Source organism: Mirounga angustirostris, unplaced genomic scaffold (genome assembly GCF_029215605.1).
Source record: "Mirounga angustirostris isolate CCGP_5_RB_7025 unplaced genomic scaffold, mMirAng1.0.hap1 SCAF_5, whole genome shotgun sequence".
In the NCBI taxonomy this organism is placed as follows: Eukaryota; Metazoa; Chordata; class Mammalia; order Carnivora; family Phocidae; genus Mirounga; species Mirounga angustirostris.
The window spans coordinates 72,264,834-72,276,990 of record NW_026991713.1 but is presented as its reverse complement, the minus strand read 5'-3'; the positions used below and the strand labels follow the sequence as shown (position 1 = coordinate 72,276,990).

At 36.7% G+C, this 12,157-nt stretch overlaps 1 protein-coding gene across 1 annotated transcript in view; it reads left to right on the top strand.

Moving 5' to 3' along the window:
• Nucleotides 1-12,157, top strand: part of REDIC1 (regulator of DNA class I crossover intermediates 1) — a 71,686-nt gene that overhangs the window by 45,522 nt on the left and 14,007 nt on the right. The window contains exon 10 of the mRNA XM_064590283.1: nucleotides 9,031-9,094. Within this exon, the coding sequence (XP_064446353.1) occupies nucleotides 9,031-9,094 (64 nt within the window). The remainder of the gene's footprint in view (nucleotides 1-9,030; nucleotides 9,095-12,157) is intronic.

Sequence of the window (12,157 nt, the reverse complement as noted above, 5' to 3'; positions counted from 1 at the left end):
CAGATTACTGTAGCTTTCTTTTTTTTTTTTTTTTAAAGATTTTATTTATTTATTTGACAGAGAGAGACACAGCAAGAGAGGGAACACAAGCAGAGGGAGTGGGAGAGGGAGAAGCAGGATTCCAGCAGAGCAGGGAGCCTGATGCGGGGCTCGATCCCAGGACTCTGGGATCGTGACCTGAGCCAAAGGCAGATGCTTAATGACTGAGCCACCCAGGCACCCCTCAATTACTGTAGCTTTCTAATGTTGTTTGAAATTAGGAAGGGTGATGCTTCCTGCTTTGTTGTTCTTTCTCAAGATTGCTTTGGCTATTCAGGGTTTTTTATGGTCATACAAACTTTAGGATTATTTGTTCTACTGTGAAAAGTATCATTGGAATTTTGATAGGGATTGTATTGGATCTGCTTTGGTTAGTATGGACATTTTAACAAGATAAATCCTTCCAATTCATGAGCACAGATTATCTTTCCATTTGTGTCTTCAATTTCTTTCATCAGTGTCTTACAGTTTTATGTGTACAGATCTTTTACCTCTTTGGTTAAATTTATTCCTAGGTATTTTATCCTTTTTGATGCAGTTGTAAATGGGATTATCTCTTTAATTTCTCTGATAGTTCATTATTAGTATATAGAAGTGCAACTGATTTTGTGTATTGATTATGTAACCTGAAACTTTACTGAATTTATTTGTTATTTCTAACAGTTTTTTGGTAGACTGTTCAGGATGTTATATATATAGTATTATGTTATCTGCAACTGAAGGTAATTTTAATTGTTCCTTTCTGTTTTGGATGCCTTTTTTTTTTTTTTTCTTGCCTGATTGCTCTAACTAGGACTTCCAGTATTATGTTGAATAAAAGTGGTGAGAGTAGACATCCTTGTGTTGTTTCTGATCTTAAAGGAAAAACTTTCAGCATTTTACTCTTGAGTATGATGTTAGCTATAGGCTGAACATATATGGTTTTTATTCTGTCAAGGTATGTTCCCTCTATCTCTTTTGTTGCAAGTTTTAATCATGAATGGATGTTGAATTTTGTCAGATGGCTTTTCTGCATTTTTGAGATGATCATATGATTTTTATCCTTCAGTGTTGAACCATCTTTACAATCCTAGAATAAATCCCATTTGATCATGGTATATAATCCTTTTAATGTATTGTTAAATACAGTTTGCTAATATTTTCAAGGATTTTTGAATCTGTGTTCATTAAGGATATTGTCCTGTAATTTATTTTCTTGTAGTGTCCTTTTCTGGTTTTCTTATCAGGGTGATGCTGGCTTCATAAAATGGGTTTGGAAGTGTTCCTTTCTCCTGTTTTCTAGAAGTGTTTGATAAGGATTGATAGTAATTCTTTTTTAAATGTTTGGTAGTTTGATAGAATGCACCAGTGAAGCCATTGGTTCTGGACTTTTGCTTGTTGGGAAGTTTTTCTTTACCAGTAACTGGTGTATTAATATTTTCAATTTTGTACTGAATCAGTCTTGGTAGATTGTATGTTCTCGGAATTTTACTAATTTCTTCTAGGTCATTCAGTTTACTGGTTTATTGTTCTTAGTAGTCTCTTATGATCTGTTTTTCTTTTATCAGTTATAACATCTCTTTCATTTCTGATTTTGAGTCCTCTTTTTTCCCTTTTGATAGCTAACAGTTTGTCAATATTTTTTATATTTTCAAACAACCAGCTCTTAGTTTCATTAATTTTTTCCTGTGTTTTTTAGTTTCTGTTTCATTTATTTCCACTCTGATCTTTGTTATTTACATTCTTCTACTAACTGTAGGTTCAGTTTATTAGTTTCTTGAGGTATTAAGTTAGGTTGTTTGAGATATTTCTTGTTTCTTAATATAGGTGCTTATCAACACAAACTTCCCATTTAGAACAGTTTTTGCTGCATGCCAGAGTTTAGGTATTTTGTATTTCCATTTTTATTTGTGTCAAGATACTGAAAAATACTTTTTGATTATTTTTTTCAGCCATTGATTGTTTAGGAGCATGTTGTTTAATTTCCATATATTTATCAATTTTCCAGTTTCCTTATAATTTTTATTTTCATAACATTATGATTTCAGTCTTCTTAAATTTATTAAGACTTGTTTTATATGATTTCAGTCTTCTTAAATTTATTAAGACTTGTTTTTTGGCCTAAAATACAATCTATCATGGAAAATATCCAATATGTGTTGAGAGGAATGTGTATGCTATTGTTTTTGAATGAAATGCTCTGTATATACCTGTTTAGGACATCTGGATTAAAGTATCATATCATCTGCAAAGAGTGAGAGTTTGACTTCTTCTTTGTTGATTTGGATGCCTTTTATTTCTTTTTGTTGTCTGATTGCTGTGGCTAGGACTTCTAGTACTATCTTGAATAGCAGTGGTGATAGTGGACATCCCTGCCATGTTCCTGACCTTAGGGGGAAAGCTCTCAGTTTTTCCCCATTGAGAATGATATTGGCTGTGGGTTTTTCATAGATGGCTTTTATGATATTGAGGTATGTACCCTCTATCCCTATACTCTGAAGAGTTTTGATCAAGAAAGGATACTGTACTTTGTCAAATGCTTTTTCTGCATCTCTTGAGAGGATCATATGGTTCTTGTTCTTTCTTTTATGAATGTATTGTATCACATTGATTATTTGCAGATGTGAACCAACCTTGCAGCCCAGGGATAAATCCCACTTGGTCGTGGTGAATAATCCTTTTAATGTAATGTTGGATCCTATTGGCTAGTATTTTGGTGAGAATTTTTGCATCCATGTTCATCAAGGATATTGGTCTGTAATTCTCCTTTTTGATGGGGTCTTTGTCTGGTTTTGGGATCAAGGTAATGCTGGCCTCATAAAACGAGTTTGGAAGTTTTCCTTCCATTTCTATTTTTTGGAACAGTTTCAGAAGAATAGGTATTAATGCTTCTTGAAATGTTTGGTAGAATTCCCCTGGGAAGCCATCTGGCCCTGGGCTTTTGTTTTTTGGAAGATTTTTGATGACTGCTTCAATTTCCTTAGTGGTGATAGGTCTGTTCAGGTTTTCTATTTCTTCCTGGTTCAGTTTTGGTAGTTGATACATCTCTAGGAATGCATCCATTTCTTCCAGATTATCTAATTTGCTGGCATAGAGTTGCTCATAATATGTTCTTATAATTGTTTGTATTTCTTTGGTGTTGGTTGTGATCTCTCCTCTTTCATTCATGATCTTATTTATTTGGGTCATTTCTTTTTTCTTTTTGATAAGTCTGGCCAGGGTTTATCAATCTTGTTAATTCTTTCAAAGAACCAGCTCCTAGTGTCGTTGATCTGTTCTACTAATAGCCTTTTTGATTTTGACTTGGTTAGATTTTAGTTCTTTTATTTCTCCAGAAAGGGTTTCTCTAATATCTTCCATGCTTTTTTCAGTCCCAGCTAATATCTTTAAAATCATCATTCTGAACTCTAGTTCCGACATCTTCCTAATGTCTGTATTGATTAGGTCCCTGGCAGTCGGTACTGCCTCTAGTTCTTTTCTTTGAGGTGATTTTTTCCGTCTTGTCATTTTGTCCAAAGGACAATAGATGAATGAGAGAACAAAATGCTAACAGGGTAACAACGACCCCCCCAAAATATACAGTAAATAAATCAGAAGAGACCTGAAACCAGAGGAAAAGAAAAAGAAAGAAAAAAGAAAAAAAAGAAAAAGATAAAACAAACAAACAAAAAAACCAGAATATGATCAAATATGATCAGGCTGGTGCATAGATTAGTGCCACACACTAGATTTTGGGCATATTTTGGCCTGTTAGAAGGAAGTGCCTCCCAAAATTTTAAAGAAAGAAAAACTTATCTATGTACAAAAATAAGGGTTAATACAATGAAGGGATGGAATATGACTGTAATGATGAAAATTATAAAAGATTTTATAAAAGGAATTGATAAGTAGTTGGTTGAGGGGTGCCTGGGTGGCTTCATCGTTAAGCATCTGCCTTCAGCTCAGGTCATGGTCCCAGGGTTCTGGGATCGAGCCCCACATCGGGCTTCCTGCTCTGCGGGAAGCCTGCTTCTCCCTCTCCCTCTCCCCCTGCTTGTGTTCCCTCTCTCGCTGTGTTTCTTTCTGTCAAATAAATACATAAAATCTTAAAAAAAAAAAAAAAAGAAGTTGGTTGAAAAAAGAAAGAAGAGGATTTAAAAAAAAAATAAGGGAGAGAATGTGATCAGGCAGGAGACTAGAACAAAGCCATACACTAGAGATTTAGGGTATATTTTGGTCTGTTAGAAGAAACTGTATCCCAAAATTTTAAAGAGAGAGCAACTTATATATATATATATATATACCAAAAATAAGGTTAACTACTATGAAGGGATAGAATATGACTGTAAAAATGAAAAATAAAAAAGGTTTTTTAAAAAAGGGATTAATAAGATGTTGGTTGAAAAAGGGAAAAGGAAAAATTCAACAAAAAAAAAAAAGGAAAAGAAAGTTAAAAAAAAAATTAACTTTGAAAGACTAAAGAATCATGGGAAAAAAGCCATGAATTCTATGTGCAGTATTCCCCCTAGCGCTAGAGTTCTGCTGTTCTCATTGATCAGTAAACTTGGTCTTGGCTGGCTGTTCTTGCTGATCTTTTGGGGGAGGGGCCTGTTGCCGTGGTCTCAGATGTCTTTGCTGGAGGCAGAATTGCCCCACCCTTGCCCAGTCCAGGCTAAGTTATCTGCTTGGGTTTGCTCTCTGGAGCTTTTGTTCCCTGCAAGCTTTCGGTACAGCTTTGGAGGATGAGAGTGAAAATGGCGGCCTCCCAGTCTCCCCCCCGGAGGAGCTGAGAGCTCGGGACCCCACTCCTCAGTGAGCCCCCAGCGAAAAGCAGTCAATCACTCCCATCCCCCTGGTCTCTGGGTGCACTCCGTGCTCACCCGGCCTGTGACCGAGCGTTTCTATCTCTCCCTCACGACCCCGTTTGGAGTCTCCAAACCCAGCCGATTCCTGCGGTGCGCTCCTGCCGCTCCTGCGCCACTTACCCCCCCCCCCACCGGGAGAAAGGGGAGTCTACCTGGATCTGCCATTTTTTGGGTCCCTCCTGGAGGAGCAGTGGCCCGACTGTGCCATGGATCATGGTTTATGGCAACCCCGAGCTGAGAGCCCACTCCTTGGTTCCGTCTCTGCAGCCAGCTTCCCTGCTCTGATACCTGGGAGCTCTGCTGCACTCAGGCACCCCTGGTCTTTCTGTGACCCCGAGGGTCCTGAGACCACACTGTCCCAGTGAGGGTTCCGCTCCCCGCTTAGCTACTGGAGCGACGTCCCTCAGTGGAGCCGACTTCTAAAAGTCCGATTTTGTGCTCTGCTGCTCTATCACTTGCTGGTAGTGGCTGACGAAGGCCCCCTCCCCTGCCATCTGTCTTCCCGAATACCGCCTGGGATTCACTTCTCTGCATGTCCTACCTTCCAGAAAGTGGTTGCTTTTCTGTTCAGAGAGTTGCTGCTATTCTTTTCTTCACTCTCCTGTTGAGTTTGTAGATGTTCAGAATGGTTTGATCCCTATCTAGCTGAATTCCTGGGACCAGACGAAATTTAGGTCTCCTACTCCTCCGCCATCTTGCTCCTCCTCCCCCTGGTCTTATGTATTTATTAACAAATTACTGTAATTGTTGTTTTTGCTACTTTTGTCTTTAACCTTCATACTAGCTTTGTAAGTGATTAACCCACCCCCTTTACAACATTATTTTGAATTTTAGTATATATTTACCTTTACCAGTAAGTTTGTACTTTCATGTTTTCCTGTTACTAATTGATACCTTTTATTTCAGCTTCAAGAAATCCCTTTAACATTTCTTGTAAAGCCCAGTCTAGTGATGAATTCCTTTAGCTTTTTGCTTATCTGGAAAGCTCTTTATCTCTCCTATTCTGAAGGACAGCTTTGCTGGGTAGAATATTCTTGGTTGGTAGTTTTTCCTTTCAGCACTTTGAGTATGTCATGCCACTTTCTTTTGGCCTGCAAAGTTTCTGTTGAAAAATCTGTTGATAGTTTTGTGGGGTTTACCTGTATGTAACAAGTTATTTTTTTTTTGCTGCTTTTAAAAATCTTCTTCTTGTAATTTAATTACAAAAACATAATTTAATTATGTGTCCTAGTGTGGTTTCTTTGGGTTCAGCTTATCTGGAACTCTGTTTCCTTCCCCAGGTTAGGGAAGTTTTGGGCCATAATTTCAAGTAAGTTTTCTGTCCCTGTCTCCTTTTCCTTTTGGGGCTTCTATAATACAGATACTGGTTTATTTGATATTGTCCCATAAGTGCCTTATGCTATTTTCACTTTCTTTAATTCCTTTTTTTTGTTGCTCATCTGATTTGACAAATTCCACTGCCCTTTCTTTGAGTTCCTGATCCTTTCTTTGGCTTCATCAAGTGTTCTGTTAATCCTTTTATTAATATTTTTCAGTTCAGTTACTATATTCTTTAGCTCTGTGATTTCTGTTTGGTACTTTCTTATATTTTCTGTTTCTTTGTTGAAATTCTCACTTTGTTCTTGCATTGTTCTCCTGATCTCAGTGACAGCATCTTTATGACTGTTATTTTGAACTCTTATTGGGAAAATCACTTATCTTCATTTCACTGAGGTCTTTTTCTGAGGCTTTATCTTGTTCTTTTGTTTGTAACATATTGTTCTGTGTCTTCATTTGCTTTGACTCTGTGTTCATTTCTACGTGTTAGATAAAACAGACACCTCTCTTAGTCCTGAAGGTGGGGCCTTAAGTAGGAAATAAAACCTATGTTTCAACCCTGCCCTATCTCTTGGTTGCCTCTCAAACTTTTGTGATTTTCCAAGTAGCCTACTTTATTTTTAGTAGTTCCCAGTAGTTGAGGGTATGCCAAAACCTGCCAGTGTCCCAATGGGAAGGATCTCAGTCAGTACTCAGATTCAGTTTGATCGGAAGCTGCACCCTCAGGTGGGAGCTTTGAAAGTATGCAAATGTACCTCTTTCATGGCCAGACTTTGAGATTCACATCTGTCTGTACCCTCTGCACTAAGCCCTGGTGGGATAGCCAGTTAAGAAGCGTTTCTTTGTTTGCTGTCATCCTGTTGAATCTGTGAACCTAAGCCCTGCTGGCCATCAGAACCAGGCTATCAAAGGAGGTGTCCTCTGAGCAGCAACCACAAAAGCTGGGATGCTGGGTGTTTGTATAAGCTCCTTTCTTAGAGACACCAGCAATCTGGGGTAAGGCAGAAGGAGGATGAAGGTGGTACCTGCTGGCCTCCACAGAATCTGGAGAGGATTTCAGGTGGCTCCTCGATATGTGTTTAATTAGAAGCTTGCTCCTCTGGCCACAGGTATGAAGATAAGATAATATAGGCCTCTTTCACAGAAGAAATGGGTGTTTCAGTCAGCTGTCTCATCACTGCTCCCGTGGTTGGTAGCTGATTAAGAACTCTTTTTCTGTTTGTTACAGTCCTGTGGGACCTGCATACATAAAGCCCCATTGGCTATCAGAGCTGATGATCAAGGGACATCCCATGGGTGGTAGCTGCAAAAACTGGGGTTCTAGATGTGTGCATCAGGAGTGTTTTCAGGCAGTACTCATGACCTGGAACAAAGTAGGAGAGTGTGAGGATGGTGCCTGCTAGGCTCTACAGTCTTTGGAGAGTTTTCAGTAGGCCTCTAGATGTGTGTTAAATTAGAAGCCTGTCACATAAAATATATAGTATCAGAGCAAAATGCAGTAGAAAACTCATTCAGTAAACAGAAGAAGAGGAAATACGGAGTTACTGATCCATACCAATTATGAAATCCAGCTTGGCAGGGATTGTGAAGGCTTGTTCTCTTGGGGTATGGGAGAAATTCTTTGAATAATTTAGTTTCTTCTCTTTAGGATGATCTTTTCTGTCATTTATCCTCTATAAGCAGATCCGACATAGGTATTGGTTTATGTGCTTGCCTTGGGGTCTGTATAACTGTCTCAACTTGTGTGTTGTGGTGCAAGTTTGGGGCTTGAGTGTTTTAAGAGTTGAATATAATACTTTTTAAATGATTGAATAGTGAGGTTAGAGAAGAGGCTCTGCTCCATAAAGTTGTTCAGGACCCCAAGCTGATGGGGGCTTTGCTGTCTTTAACTGGTGGTTTCCACACTTACAGTGTATATTGATATCAGATAGCAGAAGGGAAACAGAAGTAGAGGATTGTGGAGAAAATTTTTATGGGCCAGGAGTAGTAGTGGTGTACACCACTTTTGCCCATGACCAGAACTTAAATCACATGTCCAAACCAACTCCAAGGGAGGCTAGGAAATGTAGTCTAGCTGTATGCCTAAGAGGAAAGGGAAATAGTTTGGTGAACAGCTAGACAGTTTCTTTATCCTACCTGTCTTTATTAAAACACTCTGTCTTACCAAAAGAGAATATCTATTTTTTCTAAGTCCATGATACATTTGCAAGTATAATTTCATGTAGTAAGCCATAAAGAAAGATTGAGATTTGTCTAAGGAGAGATTCATAGTCACAGTCTCTAATAATTCATTGAGTTGGAAATCAACAACAACAAAGGATGTTTAACCTCCTTACCTTCTTGGAAATGAAACACTCTGGGTTTTAAAAAGAAAAAGAGAAAAAAAATGGAAAATGAAAATAAATTAGAAATTTCATAGAAATTGATGAAAATGAAAACCAATGCTTTGTTTTACAGAAAATTTATATTTTGTGGGCTTTTATTATTTAAAAAACCTGAAAATATATAAACTGATTTCCAACTTAAGATATCCAACTTAACAGAATAAATCTCCAGATTGCTTTCATATTTCGGTCTCTTTGAACTTCATTTACTATGATTACCTCAAGCCTTTCCTTTCCATCAGTTTTCTTAGCTGTGTCTATTCTGTTGCTTGCTGCTTCAAAACATATTTAAATTTTGTTATTGTTTATCACAGGCAAATTTTTCTTTGTAGTTTTAAGATCTTTGTTGAATTAAATTAATATAAAGGAAAAGCACTGTAAAATGAATTGGTGAGATTAAAAGGGAGATATAAGTGGGTATTAACTGTTTATACTTGGGAATTGTTAAAATTTTGTTTTTCTTCTAGATTCTGATGGAAGAAGGAGGAACCTGTTCTTTAAAAGAGAGACCAACATCTGCTAAGAAAATCTGTCAGCGTAACTATAATGAATTTTATTCTTTAAAAAAAAAAACAACCTAACATTTAAATGAAAATCAGTTAAATTTTGTGGAGGTTTTTTTTTTTCTTTCAGATTTTTTGCCAGCAAATATTTCATAATTTTAGAATATATTAGCAGTGCAACTGACTCTTTAAAACTGTACTATTACACATGAGTATATATAGTATATATATATAGTTTAGTGAATAATGAAACTGATACCCTGATACATTAAGAAATAATGTATACTCAGTACATTTGAAGGTCTTCTCAATTGCATTTCCTATCCTGCCCCCTAGAGGTAACTATTATCCTGAATTCATTTTTTGTGATATCCCACATAGTCTTTTCCATTGCTTGGTTTTGAACTTTCTGCAAATTGTGGCAAATTCTACGTATTTTTCTGCAATTTTCTTTTTCTTTGTTGTTCACCCAATAATATATTTTGGGGTTTGTTTACTTTGATAGTTGTGACTCTAGTACATTTCATTATTTGTTTACTACTATAAGCCTTCTATTTTGTGAATGTAGTATCGCATCTTATTTTTACATCCTCTGGTAGTGATTAGGTTGTTTGGATATTTTGGTATGATAAACAGTGCTGCTTTGGCAATTCTTGATACTTCTCCTGGTACACATGTATAAAAATCTCCTCTATGATATAGTTCTAGGAGCAGAATTGACTAGTTCATATGATATGAGCATTTATACCTCTTCCAGGTAATGCAAAATTATTTTCCAAAGTAGTTGTGCCATTTTAAACTTTCACTAGCAAGAGGTAGGAGTCTTAGTTGTTACATAGTCTAACTCCAGGTCAGCTTTTTATCATTGTTGGCAATCTGAAATCTCACTGTAATTTTAATTTATATTTCCCTAATTATTAATTAAGTTGATTGAACATCCATGTTCATCTGTGAAATGCCTTTCAAGTCTGTTGCCCATGTTTCTTTTAAAAAGTTTGGCTTTTCTTATGGGATGTGTCTTTTATATATCTGTATGTATATATTCTATATATCTTTTATAGATCCTAGATATTGCTTTAGGTCCATGTGTAGCAAATACTTCATATTTGAGCAATCTTTTTATTCTGTGCTGCCTTTTTATGGACAAAAGTTTGACTGTTTTTACATAGTCTATGATGGAATGATTCTTCAGGATATCTAGTCCAGTAGGATACCTAGAAATTTTTATGGATTTTTTCTTTCTTTTAGAATTAGTTTAATCTTTTGAATATGTAACACATTGGTTTGGTTTCTGTCCCTATCTTTGCTGCTCTCTTTCCTTCTGCATCATATAAGTAGCTGTTTTTTGTTGGTTTTTGGTTTATCATTCCAGTTTTTTTCCCCAAAATAAAGCCTAAAAATATATAAGTGCACATATACATATGAATCTTAGTCCTTGCCTTTCTCACTCCAAATGTAATACTGGATATTTTATTTAATATAGGGTATTTTATTAAATTAATTAAACAGATTAATTTAATAAAACATCCTATAGTGTTCGCTATGATAGTGTTAGACATTCTGTCATCCTTTTTTTATGACACATAGTAATCCATTATGTGGATGGATTATAGTTTATTCAGTCAATGCCCTGTTGATGGACATTTGGGTTGTTTCCAGTATTCTGTTCTTACAAATAATGTTGCAGTGTACCACACTATGCATATGTTGCTTAATTGTGGAAGTAGGGTAATTTCTAGGAGTGGGATTGCTGAGTCAAAGGGGAGATACATTGGTTTTTTTAACTTCTTTTTTTAAGTAGGCTCTGTGCCCAGTGTAAAGCCTGACACGGCCCCTGAATGCACAATTCTGAAATCAGGACCTGAGCTGAAATTAAGAGGCAGATGCCCAACAGACTGAGCCACGCAGGCACCCAATACACTGTGGCCTTTTGTAGTTATTGCCAAATTCCCTGTCATACCATTTGGCAATCCTACCAGAAATGCTCCTTTTATGCCACAGACTCACCAACAGGAGTTGTGGTCTAGCTTAGAAATTTTTTTGTGAATCTCACAATGATAGATAGATAGACATTTGAGTTTTTACTTCTCTTTCTATGAGTGAAATTGAGAATCTTTTAAAAATGTTCAGTGGCTGTATTTGCATTTTTTTTTCTGTGAGCTCTCCATTCATGTCTTTGAGGGTTTGTTTTTTTTATTTATTTATTTTTTTTATTTTTTATTTTTTTAGATTTTATTTATTTATTTGAGACAGAGAGAATGAGAGAGAGAGAGCACATGAGAGGGGGGAGGGTCAGAGGGAGAAGCAGGCTCCCCGCCGAGCAGGGAGCCCGATGCGGGACTCGATCCAGGGACTCCAGGATCATGACCTGAGCCGAAGGCAGTTGCTTAACCAACTGAGCCACCCACGCGCCTGTTTTTTTTTTTTTTTTTTTTTAAAGATTTATTTATTTATTTGAGGCAGGGAAGGGCAGAGAAAGAGGGAGAGAGAACCCCAAGCAGACTCTGCGCAGAGCACAGAGCTCAGTGTGGGTCTCAGTTCCCACGACCCTGAGATCACAACCCAAGCCAAAACCAAAAGTCAGACACCCAACCAACTGTGCCACCCAGGTGCCCCATGTCTTTGAGTTTGGGGCATTTTTTCTTATATAAGAAGAGCTCTATATATATTAAAGAGATTTAGGCCTTTGTGATATATCACAAATATTTTCTCCTACTTTATTATTGGATTTTATGTTGTTTTTACTTTGCTTATGGTGTTTTCTGCTTTTGCAAAAGGCTTAACATTTTTTTATGTAGTTAATTTTATCAATTTCTTCCTTTAATACTTTTGGATTTAATTAGAAAGACTCTACACTCCCAGATTATAAATGAATTCACTTATATTTTCTTCTAATATTAGCATGATTTTATATTTTTACATTTAGGTCTTTAATCCATTTGGAGTTTATCCTGAATTAAGGTGTGAGATATTTCTCTCTTCAGGTTTTTAAAATGCATCTTTTCCCTAAGTACTTGTGATACCACTTTTTTTATATAGTAATTTTCTATATGTACTGGGGTCTGTTTTGGGGCTTTCTATACTTTTCATT